This window comes from Numida meleagris, chromosome 8 (genome assembly GCF_002078875.1).
Source record: "Numida meleagris isolate 19003 breed g44 Domestic line chromosome 8, NumMel1.0, whole genome shotgun sequence".
Classification (NCBI taxonomy): domain Eukaryota; kingdom Metazoa; phylum Chordata; class Aves; order Galliformes; family Numididae; genus Numida; species Numida meleagris.
In genome coordinates this window covers 17,129,069-17,148,807 of record NC_034416.1, presented here as the reverse complement: position 1 = coordinate 17,148,807, position 19,739 = coordinate 17,129,069, and the positions used below count along the sequence as shown (strand labels likewise).

The following is a 19,739-nucleotide window of genomic DNA, read 5'->3' as shown; positions in this document are numbered from 1 at the left end:
GAATTATTTAAGAACTTGCCCACTTGTTACCAAAAGTACTTTGTCATGTAAATGAGCAAAGGGTTTTGAAATTTCCTAGATAAAAGTAGGTCCCAGAATTTGATTCAGGATCAATTCTTCGCTGCTCACATAGGATTTGCATAAACATTTCCAGGAGTATTAAACTAGTAACTTGATTATCACAACAGCTACATCTTACAAAAAAAAGTACAGCTCTTGAAACACATAAATCACTATTTTCTCGTAACATTTCAAAATCATGGAGTTCACGTGGCCCCAGACGTGTGATGGAGCTGCTAATAAGAGAATAATAAACTCCAAAAGCTACAACACAGACTTAATAGTGAGTCTGGAAGATGCATCTGACAGCCAAACGGGATGTTGGTTCCCATTACAGACCACGCATCGCAGTGCAATCTTTGATTTTTGTACCATTACTGAGGATCAGAACAGACATAGACAGGTTGAAGCGAGGCAGGAGCACGTAGCAGAGATGGAGAGGGAGCAACTTCTGGGCTCTGAAAAATGTTGTTATTTATGTGCAAATATTTCATATTAAATTCATCAAACCTGCATATAATCTCAGTCTGGAGCAGCAGACAAGGATGAAGCTTCATTTTCTAAAATCAAATTGTTTTAAACACTCAAACATACACAAGTGAAGTATCTGTAAGCTCTTCTTAATTCAAAACTGATCATTTAAGGGATATTTATTCATTCAATTATTCCCAAAGAGTTCTCATTTTCATCCCCTCATTCTAGGCATAGAGTTGGTATCAGCATCAACATGATGGAAATCACGAGCTCCAAAATACTTGAGGCATGCATTTCAGCACCTTACCAAATGAGGTCAGCTTCAATGTATTAAAAATCTTAAGTGCATTTGAAAGTAAATATTTCCTCAGAGCCAGACACAAATCTAACTCCCTATGGCCCAAACTGATCAGAATCGTGTAACCTGTGTCTAAACTCTTGAATAACTTTTTAAAGTTAAAAGCAAAGGGTAAAAAGAAGTCACAAAATTACCAAATTTGGAAACTCATTTATGACTTGTCACTCGGGAGGATTTGAAGATTACTTGACCAAAATATTTAATGATTTAAGAACTATCTAGTTATGAAGGCTTATGGCAAAATGTGAATTTGCAAATGCTTAATTATAGCTCTCGAAAGAGGTAGCTATAATTACTAGGGAAACTAATTTTAAGACCGAGCATTATGTGACAAATATAATTAAGAGAAGAAAAATAATGAGTATATATTAACTGCAAGAGTATCTTAATCATGAAAACTAAAGAAAATATTTAAACAAGATAATCTATACATTCTTAGCCATATTTTAACACAATACTCACCTTAGAACACATGTGTAGAAACCACTGTCTTGCAAGTCAACCGAGTGAAACCATATTGAATCTTCATCCTTGCTCATTCTAACTTCAGAAAATATAATGGGTTCTTCTAAGTCTCCTTTGTTTTTGTACCACATCAGCCTAAGACCTGTGCTTTGGGCCATGCTATAATTAGTTCTGATATAGCTGTAGAAAAGGGCACATTTCACTCGGACTGGTTCACCTGCCAAAGCCATGTATGTCTTGAGATCCACTGACCAGTCAATGCAACCATCAACTGAAAGCAAAACAATAATAAAGAAATATTAGATACAGATATATTTTTTCAAGATAGCGAGAGGCAGCCTGTGAAATGCAACACAATCAAAACAAAAGAATATTTATTTCATAGCAGTGTGATAAACCTATGGCAACTACTAGATATTAAATGGTTTCATATACTTTTTAATAGTTACATGAAAACATAAAGCATGCAGGCTATAAGTGCAGATTCTTCTTCCTCTAACTATTATAGCAAATTAGGTCTGCTCAACTCAGTTTCTTTAGAATACTGTTTCTTTCATCCATTTTCACTAATTCTTTAATAAATAAACCAACTGTTTTCACTTTAACTACTTGCTCAAATAAAACACTTTTGAATTCAGTAATTCTTTGCTGGAGGAAAATGTATATTGGTATCTGATCCTAACATTTCCATCCATCTCTGCTAATTCTGTTACATTAAAAGTAAAAGATGTGAGCATTACTCCTTTGTAAGGCAGTCCCACTTAGCTTTTTCTTTTTCCTACAGTCTACTCAAACTATAGAGATAGTAATACATCCAACAGGATACAGCTACATCATGCTGCCGATGCCACCAAGCTAACATGTATTGTGCAACTACAAAAAGGGATCTCTTGATGTTCTGTTCAGCAAAAACTTTTGAAACTTGGCTGTCAAAAGTTTGATACTTTAGTTTAAAAATGACTACGTCAGCCAAAAGATTAATTCTCCCTACATTTTTCCTCTCATTACTTCTAAATCATCTTGGTTACAATATAATCCTAGAACACACATACATAGCAACATATAATTTTCCCTCACATATCAAAGACCTTTTAATTCCATCTTTTTTATTCCCAGAAAATCGGGAAATCTCAAAGTCAGACAAGAACATAACCAAAGAAAAAGACTGCAAGGCAGACCAGCAGTAGGCAAACACTGCCTAAAATCAGTACACTTGATCAAATATATATTTTGCAGAATTTATTGATCATATCCAGCTACATGTAACAGAAACATCTTTATCCTTGCTGTAGCTATTTGACCATGTAAGGCTGAAGTTGCACCCTCTGCATGTAGAGTATCAATTTTCCAAACCTAATGTTGGATACTCTCATATGCATTTCACTTCAGAAATATCTTCAATAGTATTCACTCATTAAGTGACTTTCTATTTACTTCCTAAATAAATGAACCAAGCCAAAATATGTACATATGGCAGAATACCAGATCCAGTACTTTTCAGTGTCCTTTCCTACCTTTAAATTATGTTTACCATCTCTTCAGGCTTCTCTTGAATTCTTCAAAACCAGCCATGGTAAATGGGAGGTTTTAATTTCCCCATAACTTTGTATCAGCTTTAATTGTACCGTGACCACAAGAATCATGCGGCTGAACCCTATTTTATACCTGTTCATTCATTCCTAATACATAAACTCCCATGCAACATCTTGGTAAAACAAACTGACACGGCCTAGGACAGGAGGAACAGGAACTCATGGCTCAGAACTGGATGCTTGGTGTCACAAGAGTACTCACGGGCAAAGGGAGATGGGCTGGTACCAGCCCTGCCACGCACTCAGCAGGCAGAGCCAGGCAGCTGCTGGTTGTGCCAGCTGACTTCTTGCTTGAAAAAAGCCCTGAGGCCAGAATATTCACCTGCACTTATGTACACACTGTTTCTGTTAACTTCAATTTTTACTGCCATGTTTCTTTTGCTAAAAGCACGCTGCTGATACTGCTAATGACACGAAATGCAAATCTGGTAGCAATTCACTGATGTTCCTTCCTTACTGCTGCAGCATCACTTCCCCTCCTGGGTTTTTCCTCTGACAGCTTAGCGCCACACAGAACAGGACAAGTCTGGCTAATCACTACTTGAAAATCACATACTGAAGTACTTGTCCTCAATGCATCCTCTCTACATTTATAAGATCCTTCTTATGACCAAAGTTGCACGCTAGAACTCAAACTCTTGCCAGGACCACATCACACACTGCCTCCATTTCTCTCTGCTGTGCTGTTACACAACACAGGCAGCCAGCAGCAGAGCTGGAAAAGGAACCCAAACCTGCCAACTCACACCAATCCATTTTTACAGTTCAGCATGGTTCCGACATCATGAATAATTTTATATACAGGTGATTTAAAGGGCATTTACATGGAGCCGGTCTCAATGCAGAGCTTTCTCAAAGAAGCTCTGTGCTTTTATGCTGCTGTTTTTTTTTTTAAGTCCTTCTCCGTAGGCAGGTGCAAGCTTACAATTAAAAAGGATTGCAGAGTTTACAGCCTTATTCTCCCAGTAAGCAATGTCAAAGGAAATACTGAGCTCTCCAGATTGCTCATCTGCATTCTCCAGGATATATAGACACTCTCAAACACTTTCCTTCTCCTGTAGTTTAGCAAAGTCACAACACTCTAAGTTTAGACGTGTAAGCTGAAATGAATAGAGGTGCCCAGAACTGGAATTTAGATCCAAACTAATTCCACCAATCTAATTAATTCTGTCAATCTTCTGTCAATCTAATCCTGTAAATGTCATCTAAGGCTTTCAAACCTATGCTGGTTCAGCAAAGTTAAACCACGGTAAAGAATAACGACATCCAGGTACACGCAGAAGGCCTTCGGGTCAAGCAGAAACGTGCTGGTTTTCCATTATCATAAAGCAGAGCCACAATTACCAAGAGTTAGTTAGGTTCTGACCTAATATGGAAATCCAACTTTACTGGCTGAAAATGCCGCTGTTTCCCATAAAATTTCCCCTGCAGCCACACCAAACACAGCGCTTTGACGAGCACAGCTCAAAGAAGCATTAACCGCCCTTCATCTCCCTCAGCCTCCACTCTCACTTGAAAACTTCGTCTCCCATCCACTGTGCACTTTGCTGCTCTTTTACCTTCAACATTACAACTGCTGAACTATTACAGCTGTGTTAGAACACTGGAACGGATGAAAGACGTATGAATGGTCACATAAGCTGAGACATCAGAGACGCGAGGCCACCACAGGCTGCCCCAGCAGTGCGAGGCTGGGCCGAGGCTCTGCCCTTGGGGGCACTCATGGATGGGGACACAGCGAGCTGATCGCAGTCAGCACCTGCATCCCAAAAGGAGAAACGAAAGAAAGGGAGATTTACACTGAGGCCTTCTTCCCATTAAGGGCGGCCAACGGGAAGAATTCGGCGTGCAGGCCGGCCCCGGGCAGCGGGCGCAGCGCAACCAGGAGACGGTGCCGGCAGCGAGGCGCTCCCGCAGCGCCGCGAGGTGCTAATTACGGAGAGCACGGCGCGCGGGGAGCACAGCAACCATTCATTGCAGGGCTGATGGCATCTGCTGAAGGGAGGGGGAGGTCTCACAGAGCTCCCTAATGAAATCTTAATTTTTGAAGAAAGACCAATCAAACAGGAGACAACTTTTTCCCCTTCCTCTCTTTTTCTCATTAAGTACAGTCAGGAACGCTCCCTCTTATGAAGCTGTAGGGGCTAAAATCTAGGTCAGGCTCCCTGCGCTCACGTGGAAGCCGGAATGCTTCCTCTCGCCGCGCTGTCAGTCACTGGAGCGTGTGCATTGTCAGATTAATTTGGAGCATTCTCCAAGCTGTCATTACAAATGACTGGAGCTGCTTAGGTGGAGTTTAGCGCTCCATTATCGAGAACAAAGTTTGCTGTCATTTTGGCTGGGCCGGCTCTCAATATGTAAAGTAATTTGGGTGGTAAGAAGACAAAAATAATAGCATTAGAGACACCGTATTAAAAAAAATGCATATATATCTTTCCTCTGCTACCTTATAATTAGCTGATCCTTAATAAATGCCTGATTGAGAGCCCATTCACATCAAATCCTCTCCATAGTGAGTGTTTTTCACACTATTTCAATTAAGACAATTCTCTGAAATATGCTCTAAAATTTAGATCATTGAGACAATATGGAAAACCTTGTCCAACTTCTGGCCTGGCTTCCTGAGGAAGTAAGGTCTGCTCGTCTGTCTGTCAGTCCCACATCCCTGGCAGAACAACTTCTGACTGCACTGACTGAACACAACCCATTTTCATAGCATGGCAAAGGGCTGTGCTACATGAGAGCCCTACAGTGCTCAGTCACAGCAGGCACACCTCAGTTATTACCCAGGACCATCTCAGTTCTCTGCCCAGGCTACAGCAACCTGAGGAGAAGGTGAACTGAAAAGGAAGGTTTCAAATTTATAAAATAAATTATAGATTAAGTTGGTTGACAATAAGTTACTGTACTTCTGTGTTAGCAGTCACCCAAAGTGTGCACTGCATCTCCTTCCCAAACATTTCCTGGTAATTTGCCATTATTCTTATTTTGAATAAACCTAGTTGTCTAGGGATTCTAGATGCATTTTAACACGAACCATAATAATTTATGAGCAATTACAGAAGAGCATGTACATAGTCTCTGAGTAATTTGTCTTTCTGCTTGCTGCCATATAAATAATTTTTGCATTGTGAATCTGCCTGTAATAACTTTCGTAGGGATCTGCCACCTACAGCAATTTATATCACAGGATTGTTAAACATGTTTGCCTACCTTGTTACCTGAAATCTCATTTTAAATTGAAATCATCTACAAATAAATAATTAATAAATAAATATGCTAGCTAATGTATTAAATTTATCGCTCCACAAAGCAAGAAATGCATGTGACTGTAAATATTTAGCCAGAAAAAAAAAACATTCCTTGGAGTTATATTTTATTTATATATCAGCCACAGAACGGCAGAGCCTGGGAACTGACATCCATCACGTGTGGAGTTTGCAGGCACACAGCAACAACGGATGCACTCTGGGAAGGAAGTCTGAATTGGGATGAAAATTTTGGACTCTCAAAGGAAAGAAGTCAGTTACAGCCCATGAACTTTAGGCAAATTGGAATTTTCAGGTCTTAACCCTAAAGGAAAGAGGATTTGCTCCATTTGTGCAAACACAGTAAGACTTTAATAGCTTTGGTCAGATGTGATCTTCACAAAGGGTCAGGGTATTAGATCAGACTCACCATACCAAGTGGCTCCACACCTCGGCCCTGCTGGCTGCACTTTGTTAATTCAGCCTGCAGTGCTGGCAGACCCTGCAGCCCACCACCACCCTGCCCACTCCCAGAACACTTAGTGTCCCAAACAGTCAGCTGCCTGAGCCAGCCACAAGCTGACTGTCATCCCCTATCTCTGTCACTCATTCTTCAATACTCCAGCATTTGGGGGAAGATTTGCTGGTCAGAGAACGCGTTTCTACTAAGACTACTGACTGTGTGCTCTTCAAAACCACAGATGTCACCTCCAGTGTACAGGAAGATCTTTGCCTGTACGGCTCCCTCAGCTCAGCCTACCTATCAAATCGAGTGACCAGAGGACACAGCCATAGCAATTAATAAAAATCCACTCTACAGAAAGACATCCAAGTCTGTCTCTCTTCTCTCTCCAGAGCTGTACAACACTTCTCCAATTGGTTCCACTGGGTGCTTTGTCTCTGCCATGCCCAGTGTCAGAGGTCAAAAGAACAGAAAAAGTGTGTGTGTGCGGGGGGGGGGGGGGGGGGGGGGGGGTCAGAAGAGAGACGTTCATCTCCCCAGACAGAAATCAGTTGGGAATATTTCATTCCAAGACTTCATGTCATGCCCCTGGTGCTTCAGATACATCCCACCTTAGCAATGCTTCCTCTCCCACCAGACTCCAGAAGAAGCTTTAAAAGAACTGCAGATACCAATGACTTACAAAGACTGTAAGAAGCGCAACAGCGAAGAAAAGGATCACACAATCTCTGCTCTCATCTCCATCTTCCGAACGGCTTCTAACAAGATTTAGACCATTCGAGTTTACTTGAATTTATTATTGGTGAAAAGTTTTGGACTTTCACGGCATTTAAAAGTGCAAATATTTAAGAATTCTTATATCAAATAAATTTGAGTGCAAAGAAGCTTCATTAGATCTAGCAACATGCAATTGTTTCTCCAAGTCTGGCTTATAAATTAAGAACAAAAATGCACTTATGCATCCTTATACTTTGGCTGATTTTTTTTCCAAATGCTGATCAAAACTTACAACTTCTATAACATAGGCTTCAAGGTTTTTAAGATTTATATGTGTTCATTTTTCTGACCAGTTTTTCTTATAAGGCCACAGCTAAACAACCCAGCTCAAATGTCAGAGATTGCAGCTGAACACTCATAATTTCCTTTGAGGTCAAACAAACTGTAAATATACACTGCCAGAGGTCCAAATAACTACGGATTGCTCTGTCCTGACTTACATATGCATATGGAGCCAGAAGCATTTTATTCTCAAATACATTTTACTCAAAATGCAAAAGAACACAGTAGCAGATCAAGAATCTGTAAAATTCTCTAAGAAGAGACCAAAACCAGTTGGACCCTGAACAAATTCTCAGCTTCCAGGAGCCAGGGCATATTAATGAGGTCAGGGCTCTGAAATTCTACTTGAAGAAGCACAATGCTAAAGGAATGTCGGCAGAAGTTATCAGACAGGGACATTTCATCCTGTAGCACTTGTCAGATTGGCTGTGCAAACTGATGGGTCTGGTGCCAGCTTTTCAGGTGGCACCTAATCACTGGAAATTTTGGGAAGGCTTGCTGATAGAGAGGAGAGCAAATCACAGAGGGCAGGTTCGACAGGGAGCTGTAAAACACACTTTGTGATGGAAAGGAAATCTCTGGTTTCAGAAGATTCTTTGCTACCTCTTCTAAGTCAGATGGACCCGAAGTGAAGTGCCCTCCCAACGTCGTGCGCTCTTTGAGCACATTGCTCTGCTTAGCAAACAAAGAGAGGAGGAGGGCACTAAAGCAACTGTTTAAAATGCAGCATATCTGCCCTAAAAACATGAGTTTCGTGACCTTGATCTCATAATCACTTCAATATCTGGCAGATTTTTAAAGAGTTTGTGTTGAAGTGAACAATACAGAAACTGGAATGTATAAACCTCTTTGGTTTTACATATTCAGTGTAATGCCCTGCCAGCAGTGAGGCTGGGGGGAGGCAAATGGATGAGGCCAGGCTCTTCTCAGTGGTGTGCAGTGATAGGACAAGGAGCAGTGGCCTAAAACTTGCATGTCGGAAGTTCCACACAAACATGCAGAAGAACTCATGACAGAGCACTGGAACAGGCTGCCCAGAGAGGTAGTGGAGTCTCCTTTGGAGATATTCAAGACCCATCTGGATGCTCACCTGTGCAATCTATTGTAGGGAACCTGCTCTAGCAGGGGGTTGGACTCGATGATCTTTTGAGGTCTCTTCAATCCCCTGCCATTCTGTTGCTTGGAGTGCCCTAAACAGTTACATGGTGTTACACCCGCCATCTCGGATTGAACAACTACCAGAATGTTCCCATTAAACCCTAAAACTTAAATGCTATAAACAAACAACTCAGGCACACAACTCCTCAGTGCAAACACAAGCATGAATCCAATAAATGCTGTAACTTAGCTGTTCACCCTGCTCTGAAACCCATCCGGACCCCAACTTTTTTTTTCACATAAAGTCCACAAAATCTCATAAATACTGCCATTTTTTAAGCTCCTGAAAGGGGAAAAAATCATTTTCCTGTCATTTTCCACAATGAACGTTGGCCATTTTTATCAGCTCTTTTCCATCAACAAATGACACAGAAGCACAAAGACAGATTTCCCAGCATCTCTGAAATTTTTTTGGTACACAGAACTACCTTTAGACAACTTAGATACTGATTCTTGTTTTCTTTTTCTAAGAAAAGGGAAATTAATGCCTGAGGTAAATAAAGTGTAAAACAGACTGAAAATATTACATTGTGCTTAACAATTTTATTGTACAGAAGATTTCAGGTAAGGAGCAACACACTGGGAATACGCCTTATACATGAAGATATATGCAATTACTATTTTAAGTGTTGTCGACTATCCAGGAGCTCTTTAAGGACACTGAGAGCATATTAATATTCTCCAGCAACATACATTAACCCAAGGAGACTTTCACACATTCTGTTTTTTAAGTCTTCAGCATCATGCAAACTTTGGGAACAAAGCTGAATTCATTTCAATAATTGATGAGTCTCTTTTCATTAATCCTTTTGAATAAAGTTACTGAAGGTAAAGTAAATGGAAACTAGATCCCAGATCAGGTAGTCGCAGTCTCAAGTAATCACACAATTAGGAAACTCTATACTCACTGCTTGCTATTCCCAGCAGGGAATTGTAGGAGAGAGCTGTGAATAATAAGAATTAAAAATGAAAAAGAATGAAACTCTGTTAAGTTCCTGGTCCCTATGGGGGTGAGGGACTGATGTACATGCACCAGATTATTTTGGTTTTCATCTGTTTTTCAAGTATGCAGATAGCTTGAGTTGGGTTGTGTGCTTTGAGGACAGAGTCTCTTGAGTTCGGATAAGGTTAGGAAGATGGACTCCCAGTTGAAAACAATGGGCTAAATTCATTTCCTCTGCTCTCTGCAGAGGGGAATCCTGGAGTGACACAGGTCTGCTGTAAGGGCTCTTACTACATCTCCCTCATGGCAGAGGAGAAGTGCTGTACAGAAGAAGAAAATAAGACTATCAGAAGAGCCTGTGGATAATATCACATCACACCACAAGAGAAAAGTAGGGCTGAAGACTGGCTGTTACTCCTGTGGTTTGGCTACAGATAATACTTTGTGTGTGGCTTAAGCAATTATTCACAGGGACACCTCATTGGAGGAAGCCTTTCTCATGAATGCCCATCTCTGGGAGCACACAGGAACACAGCAGTGCCACTCTCCACTACATTTTCTAACTTACCCAGTAACCACCTCTTGATTTTCCAGCTTTCAAAGCTCTAGTCACCTCATCAGAATATAACCAAGTGCTTTACAAAACTAGTACCCCATCAGAAAACAGTAGGTAATATGAATGTCTTGGAGTTCATCGGAATTTATTTGCAACTAATAAAAAGATTCGGTCGTTTGCTTTGTCTCTACACACTTGCCTTTGGATACATTCTACAATTGCAATGCCATTCCTCCTGTTACCTGGCACAGATAGTTGGAGCTGCAGTGAGCCAACTGCCATTTCCACTTGCATGACAAGCTGACCTTGCCTTGAAAAGGTTGCGACCCACGCTCTAACCTAGGTTCTAATGTCTCCTCTCGTTTCAATACATCAGTTCCACATACTGAGCAGAATTTAGATGGGAACTCTCCTGGCAGCAGAACACACTGAATTTCCTTTCAATAAAATGAACACTTACAAATCAAAACAACATTGGCTTTTATGAGACAACTACGAATGGAACTGTTAGAGGGTTATTTGACTAGAAGATATCTGTATCTGACAAATTACAACGTGCTCTCAAAATGAGACATTTTTAAACAATAAACTCCACTCTTCAGACTTTTATTTCCGTTTAAAATAAAAAAGCACTACTGAAATATTCTTCTTCTGAGATATTATAATTAAGTGTAAGAAAGAAATGGGAAGTTATGATTAAAAAACGAACCTGTGTTACAGACATCTCTCCCTAGGAGAAGCAGCAAGCCGTACTGAGCACTGAGCTCCATAACGCAATGTTTCACACATATTTAGGTTCACCTTCATGACACCCATCTACTTCTTCTAAGACTTGCCAATCACAGCAGAAATAAGAACAAAGCGCAGCACCTCATTTGCAGGCAGCTTCACACCACTGCAGTAATGCACCTAATATAGATATTTCCAGTGCAAACCACGGCTATATTTACGGGACCACACGCACTTCCATTTCTCAGTCTCAGACTGTGAAACCAGAGCTGTGCTGGTGGCTCTCCCGGCCTGGCAGATCCCAATGTTAAAGCCCCAACCTGTCTGCCATCAGCCTCGAGCACACCTAGCACCAGCAGCACAGCTCTCCTGCCCCCAGCCCCAGTGAGGAGAGCCGCCATGGTGCCCTCATGGCTGCAGCTCTGCACACAGGCACACTCCTGGCTGGAGGCTTTGTCCACTTTCCTGATGTTTTCCTAGCTCTGGACTCAGGAGGCTCTGAGCTTTAAATAAGAGCCATTACAGAACCCCCAGATCAGTCCAGTTTACAGCTTTTTCTCCACATTTCCCAGTAACTTCACAAGCCAGAAACAAAGCTGGCGGCCAGCAGTAGGGCTTCATTTATGGGTAAGCAAAAGCAACTAACTGCAAACACTTCATTACTAATACATCATTTGCTCCCTGCTCAGAGTGGCACAAACAGGCCTGTATTTTATTCCGAGGCCTGCTGTTCGCCAGGAGGGCCCCAACCCGCCTTGCCAAACAGGCAGCTGCCCCTCACAGGGCCATGTGTGCAGAGTGTGGCTTTGAGCTCCATGCTGAGGCAAAACAAGGGCAGGGTGTGGGGGCCCGGGACTCAGGGGGAGCCGTGGTGCCTCTGGGGCCTCCCTTCAGACCTCACCATGCTTTCCTGCAGGGACACCACCCGGCAGCCCCGACATCCATCAGCACATCATGACAAAACCACCACCGCTCAACATCAAAAGACAACTCTGAATACTCACCCTAAGAGCCTCCATTTGGATGATAAAACAGGAAAAAAATCTAAAACTGGAACAACTTGGACTCTTTGGACTTGATGATCTTGAAGGTCTTTTCCAACCTGAGCAATTCTAACTTTCTAAGGTAATGTGTTTCTGCCCAGCCACACCAGCTGGTTACTCAAGGCTCAGTAAGCAATATGGAGATATTTTCTACCAAGTTTCTTGGGCTCATCCTCTGCTATCCCTTACTCTCTCAGCCTTGGCAACTGAGCGGTGCAGCAGCTTCAGGACAAGTGTTCAAACAGCATTTCAAATGAGCAATACTACGACAAAGCGCTGAGCTGGCTGTGCCTGCTGAGGTGGGTATGGCTCCTGTGGTGGTTGCCCCCAGCAAACAAGTATGTCCAGTTCTACCTCTGAAGAAAGAGGACAACAATGGTTCCCAGACAGAGGGGGAAAGCACACACAAGGTACAGTGGCTCAGCACCGGGAGACTGGGCTACAGACAAGGACATAAAGGCCTCTGACAACGCAACACGTGTTCCAAGAGTAGAAAAAGTACACTTGAAATGGCTCTCATCAAGATTAAAACAGAACTTGCAGGAAACAACCATCGTTATCTCCATGCCCCACAGCGCAGGGTGCTGATGCTTTGGGGAGCACAGCCCAACAGCAGACACTTTGCAGGAGGGGAAGGAGAAGGAAACAGAGGGAAAGAGTGTGTAAGCTAGAACCAGTAATATGAACCAGAAATAAAGACGTGCAGACATCAAGCACACTACGTCAGAGGAACTGCTGATAAACAAAGTTCTTCACATGTGAAGGCACTTAGTGATGTACATATTTCTGTTAAAAATAAGAGCATCACAAATGCAGCCACAGTTTTTAATGTGTCACTTTTGAAATAAATGTTAAGTCAGTGAGAGGCTGACAGTGTAAGAAATGCAATTAAAATGATTTACATATCAAAAACATTATTATGTCTTCATTGTAAATATTTCCATCACCATGACTTTGAATAGAATCTTTGCACACAAAAATATGCCAGATTTCAGATAATCTGAAATCATGCTGTGTCAAGTTGTCAATTTTAAGAGTTCTCCTAAGCCGTTACAAATCTCATTTTAATCTCTCTAAAGACTTTTCTGACTTCATATAATAGAAAAAAAATTCATTGCTTATAACGTGTTAATTTTGATGCACAGTGAATAACACAGCGCCAGAACCCTTCCAGCCAACCACTGTTTCGAAAAGCTGTCCTAAGTTTCGAATCTCTAGCCTGCCTGAGGCTGCATAAGCCTTTACAATGTCATTTTTAACATTGCTTAATACAAACTATTCAAAAACGCATCATCAAAATGATGAGAACTGGATTTTTTTCCTCTTCCCTGGGATTGATCAGTGCGCCTTCAATAAGAAAGAAGAGCAAATACAACCTCATTAATGAGCTACAAATTTGAGATAACAAAAAGCATCACTAACAGCCTATTTGCTACTGGATGCCATCTGGTAGAAGACATACTCAGCAAGCATTAAGCTCCCTGCACTACTTTGCTTCTATTTGCATATAGTCAAAAATAGTCCTGGCACTACAGAGAACACATCTGAAGGATGGGAGGAATGACAGCAGCGTCCCACTAGACCCAAATCATCAGACATGCAAACGCAGGCATGGAGTGAGGGAACCAGGGTCTCAACTCAGGGATATTCACAGACTTTCACTGCACGTACATGTACATAAATAAAAAGACTATGGGTGTAGGAAAAAACGACTTTCAACCGGCCTTTGCAATCTTTGCATTAATTAGAGAAGGATTTCTCAAACAGCCGTGCATCTCCAAACTTTGTGCCAGGAAGACCATTTACTTCTAAATAGTAAGTATAGGCTTCATGCAAAATATTCTGAATTTTCAGTTCTCTAAATTACTGTTAACCCAACATTACTCTTGCCTACCTTGTGTTTTTAAATGGAATTACATGTAGCCTGCAGCCTCAAATCTAAATGAAAAACGTAGCTCCAATTGAGCCTCAGGAAAAAAAAAGGCAAAAGTTAATGAGATTTAAATAAGTAACAGCCAAAGCTTTCCCTTAAAGAAAACATTATCGATTTTAAAGAGCTACCTAATGAAAACGAATGGCATTCATTTAGACTTTGCATGAGCTACATTAGAGATTCATTTATAATAATAAATAAGGATGTGCTTTACAGTGAAATGAATCAGCAGAATTTATGTACATATTTTTTATGAGTTAACTACACATTCCTTAGGCCTTTAATCACAGTTTTGGGTGAACAGTTTATGGTAGTAAAGAAATTACAGCTTCTAAACCCCGGATCATCAAAGATAATTAAGTATCAATTCCCTATAAGAGTTAAACACCTACACAGCCCGGGGGGTTACATTCCACACCTCGCTTGTAAAATGAGGATGGCTCATGTTTCCCTTTATTCTTCATTAAAGAATGTTTCTATTTAAAGCTCAAGTAACTAATTATTGGGAAATTTCTCCTCCAATGAATACTCTGACGTTTTTGCGTGATAAGTACATAAGATGAGATGCATGTGCATCCTTCATAAATTCCTTACAGAGGTACGAAATTTGTTAAGCTGTTTGTTTTCATACATTTTTATTCAAACACAACTTCATACCATCAGAAGACATGTTACCATATCAGTATACTTCAGGTATGTAATACTGTGATCCTGTGACTTTTAAATATGGAACACTGATGATCATGCACAGATAATTATTTGGCTGCATTTCATCAACGTCCCCACTGCTGCGGTTTAACCCAACAGGCAGCTAAGCACCACAATGCTGGTTGCTTGCTCCGTTCTCCAGTAGGAAAGGGGAGGGAATCAGGAAAAAAAAAAAAGAGTAAAACTCTATAGTTGGGATAAGGGCAGTTTACTAGAGAAAAGAGAAGAGAGGACACAAAACAAGTGATGCCCAACACAATCACTCACCACCAGCTGATGGCTGCCCAGCCAGTTGCCAAGAAATGGCACCCTCCCTGGCCAACTCTGCCAGCCTTATTGCTGAGCATGCCACCAGATGGTATGGAATGTCTCTTTGGCCTCTCTGAGTCAGCTGTTTTAGTTGTCCTCTCCCAGCTCTTGTGCACCACAGAACGGCAGGGGTTGGAAGGGACCTCTAGAGACCACTGAGTCCAACCCCATGCTAAAGCAGGCTCCCCGCAGTAAGTCGCGCTGGTGGGTGTCCAGATGCATTCTGAATATCTCCGTAAGAAGGAGACTCCACCACCTCTCCGGTCAGCCTGTTCCAGTGCTTACAGTAAAGAAGTAAAGAAGTTCTTCTGCATGTTTGCGTGGAACTTCCGACATTCAAGTTTTAGGCCACTGCTCCTTGTCCTATCACTACACACCACTGAGAAGAGCCTGGCCTCATCCATTTGCCTCCCCCCAGCCTCACTGCTGGCAGGGCAGCATGAGAAGCTGCAAGGTCTTTGGCTTAGTGGAGGCACTGCTCAGCAACACCTAAAACAACATCATTTTCATCCGAAATCCAAGTACAGCAGCACACCAGCTACTATGATGTAACTATCCCAGACGAAAACAGGACACACACCAGTACCTCCACTGTGAACTGCTAAAGAAGAAAACAGCTTAGGTCCATGGTCCTCCAAGCAAGTTTCAAATGACTTATGCAAAAAACAAGCATGCCTGGACACAGTCCAAACCAAATTTCACCTCAGAATTAATTACAGCTGCAGACAAAACCCATCAGAACAAAAGGAATATTCCCTTCATTTTCTGAGGTAGTCCAGAGTGCTAAGAAAGACTTCAGCTCCACAAGTGGCTGAATTCCCGCTAAGCCAGCTGCTGAAATCAAGCTGGCCTGGGGGAGCTCCCAGCCCGGTTCTCCAGCTCCCATCCCACAAGGAATTTACTTCACCACCCAAACAACACAGTTGCCTGGAAGCTCCTCAAAGAGCTGTCATGGTGCTGCACACGGGCAGACTGAGCTCCATGTATTAGTGTTGACAAAAGGCAGTGTTTAACTCCCAGCGAACTCCAAGAATTTTCTCCCACATACATCAAAACTAGAAAGAAAGGTAACTACAAATTTCAATAAAGCAAGCAGCACTGTCTCATTTCTCAAAATGAACTTACGTATGTCCAGATAATACAGAACATGTAAAGAATCCCCATCCAGTACAAATAGGTACCATGATCCCATTGCAGCATTGCTTCTGCAATGCAGTTTCACCAGGACATCATTTTCACTTGTCAAAGCATATCAAAGCAATTGGACTTAATTTTTGCTTCGTTAACGACATGTTTGCAAAGAGATTACTCTTTCCAGAGGAAAACGTCTTCTCTATTTTTAATAATAAAAATTCATTTTCATTAATTTAATCTACTGCAACAATATGCTTCAAAGGGATTCTTTTCAGTAACTGAACAAAACCTAATCAGTCTGTTTTGCAATAGTCAAAATTACATCTGCCTGCTTGTGAGCCAACTCACAGATCTCTGCAGGGCCTCTTCCCCTGACCTTCAACATTTCTCTGCTCTCCACCTCTACATGATTTTGGTCATCTTATCTACATTAGCTGTCCAATGCAGAGCACCAGTGCGGCTTTGAATTAAATTCTACTGTAGTCCCCATGTACATCTCTCAGCTCAGTTCACAGGATTGTGTTTGGTGTACAAAACTGATCTTACATTCGGAGAATGCTAACCCAGAACCTCCACTCCAGGTATTCCAGCCCCAAATGGAAACAAGCAGGTCTGAACCAATGACTTGGACCTGCCGCACCAAACTACTTGCTGTCATAGCTTTAGCCTAGAGCTCCCTCAGATGCAACTTTCTATTCATTTTTTGAAAGTGATATGCTTCAGCCTTCATGCAATAAAAGAAGAGTTCCCAGAGGCAAATCAATTCTCAAATACATCATCTTTGGTAAAAGCTTTTTGGAGAGAAAAGGAAATTATATGTGAAGTATACCAATTGGCTTTGTACTTCGTTCTTCCCTTTCTTTAATTATAAAGTAAATTAATAATCATAGTGTGTTTGTTTTTAACTGTAGTGTTCCCTAAAGCATGACCAAAAAATTACCGTGGCTGGAACTGCAGAAATTGTATCCCCAAATTGGTCTTAAGGGAAATAATTAATAAAATCTACCCTAGCGCTGCACCCAGCTCCAGCTTAGAGCTCAGCTGAAAGGAGTAATAGTCACCAGTGGACAGAGGGCATCAGCTGGCAGCTAAAACAGTCCTGCACTAAAGAATAACCTGAACTAGATTTGAGGGAAACAATAAGCAGCATAGATTTTAATATGTTTCTCTCATTTTTGCTTGATTTCACTTTATACTGCACGGTTTCTTCTCTTTTGGAGCTGACCCAAGGGTCAGTTCCTGATGGATTATGGACCACAGCTCAAGAAACCCCAATCTAAAGTCTGCTTCCCAAGGAAGAAGTTTGCACACTGTCACAGGAAGCTGTGCTGCATAAAAAAGTTGTTCCTGTTAACATGCTCCAGATCTACCAATGCCCTCCTTTAACGCCTGTTAGCACATCAACTTCCACTTCCAAACCTTTCTCAAGTAACAGGCTTCTGTAAGAGTTTTTCTTCCATCTGCATCAAGTTTTTTTTTTGCATTGTTTCAACCCCAAGAGTTTAACCAGGTTTATTTGTACTCTGCACACCAGTGAAAACTTCAAAACTTGGATATTTAAACTTTTCCTTCCTCCCCAAGAGCCTCCAGATGAGTGTTTGCTGTGCTTTATACATTCTAGGGGGAATTCCTACAACCGCCTTGCCCTTTTACTTCTGCCTGAAGGAGAAGGTAACAGCTAAAAATGTTCTGGCCCCACAAACCCAGGTTTCCCTAGTGGAATGCTGTACAAGAGAGATGGCATTTCACTGGGGCTGGGGAAAGGCGCTGCTCACAAGGAGGTGACTGAATCACTCAGGCATTTGTTATGCCTCTTATGTCTCTACCAACCCTATTTTCAGCTTTGACAAAAGATTCAGAGTCGGATGATACCAAGCACTGCATTCTTTATGCTTTAAGCTGCAAATGAAAGCTCTGCCAAGGCCTGCTCAGGTCTGATGTCTCTCCAGACGGTTACGGTTACCTTAGCACGGCCTTCTCCAGGAGACAAAGCCGATCCACCATTAACAGGCAAGGCCAGTATGCTACCAAAGCCTCCTGGCCATTAAAGGCACAGTTTCAGCTCTGATCTTTTCTTAGAAAAAATGATCTAATGCAGATTTTGTCAACAGACCTCTGATAACTTTGATGCTTGCAAAATGACTGTGCTGGTACGACACTTTCCACCCTCCTGCTCTGTACTTTACTGCACTTAATAATGAATGATAGCGATTCCCTCCTAACCCCCAATATTTTGGCCTTGTGAAAAAGTAGGAAGCCACCTTCCCATTACTTCTACAGTGCTAATGTATTGTCATTTATTATTTACATAGAGTATACCTGCACTTTAAACTTCATTGAATGTGCAAACCAGCCGATAGCCTTCTTCATACAATGCTGGTTATTAAAAACAGTTACACTAGTTCACAAGTAAGCTAGAAAAAACATTTGGAGAAAATTTATTTCTACACATGCAATGTCTCCATGCTTTCATACAAAATCTGCTCTGGCAGTCATTTGAGCACACCGAGCAGCTGTTCCTCTAACGCCTCATCTCAGCTCAAAAACCTGAACGAAGCTAAAAAGGGGAATTCTTGGGAAACTGGCCATTAAAGAAATGACATCTTGCTATGACACTGGAACTACACTCAGAAAGTGGACAAAAAGACCATCCTTTCCTAACTAGTGCTTTTAAAGTACAACAGAGTTTTCAAAAAGCCTAAATTCTGCATTTCAGGCACGCATGTATACTGGTATCTGTACAGCCACCAAGGCTAAGAGGAGCAGCAGGCGTTCATCTTCTCTGTGTGATTACCATGCACCTTCACTGCAGAATGCACCCAGCCAACTTGAATGCCAGTCTCAGTCCATGGCTTTCACTGCATAAGCATCTGGCTCTGTCTTCAGGTTTAAAAGAAAATAAAATTAAACCTAGACTGAAATCATTGCCCTTCTACAGCAGTTTTGCCTCAGAGCCACCACAGCCTGCGAGAAGATGTCATCAGTGGTACACTGAAGCCGCAGCTGCCCCTGCTGAGCCCCGAGCGCAGCAGTCCGTCCCCAGAGCCCCCTCGCTGAGCCGCGTGCCTCCAGCAGCCCTCCCAGCACACCGCTCCCCACCATGTCCTGCACACACCGCTCATGAGCTCTAGGATGTGGTGATTTTGCTATGACACGCACTCGCGATGATCCCTTAAGCATCTGTGTTTTTTTCTCTCAGCTTGGCTCTGCACTTGTTCCCCACCAGCTTTTCCTTTTCAGTCCGAGCACGCCAAAATTCCAGCTGGACCTCCAGATCCACCAGGCTGCTCCTGGAGACAGCTGCCTATTTCTAACTATTTTTAAAGTACAAATGATGATGAGAGAGGCCTTTAGATGACAGGGGCTGGATGAGGGCTAGAAGTGCACAGTTAAAAAAAAAATTAAATCCCAGAGGTTGTAGCTGACATCTTCATCATCACTAATCCACCACATTTCATTAACAACTACCGTGATTGCTGAATTTAGCTTTCCTTTTCATTAACAAAT

General features: G+C 41.9%; 1 protein-coding gene across 14 annotated transcripts in view; it reads right to left on the bottom strand.

Moving 5' to 3' along the window:
• IL1RAPL2 (interleukin 1 receptor accessory protein like 2) overlaps nucleotides 1-19,739 on the bottom strand; it is a 408,604-nt gene that overhangs the window by 167,148 nt on the left and 221,717 nt on the right. For all 14 annotated transcript variants that reach the window (XM_021406506.1, XM_021406508.1, XM_021406511.1 and 11 more), the window contains one exon: nucleotides 1,355-1,628. In XM_021406506.1, coding sequence (XP_021262181.1) covers nucleotides 1,355-1,628 — 274 coding nt within the window. The remainder of the gene's footprint in view (nucleotides 1-1,354; nucleotides 1,629-19,739) is intronic.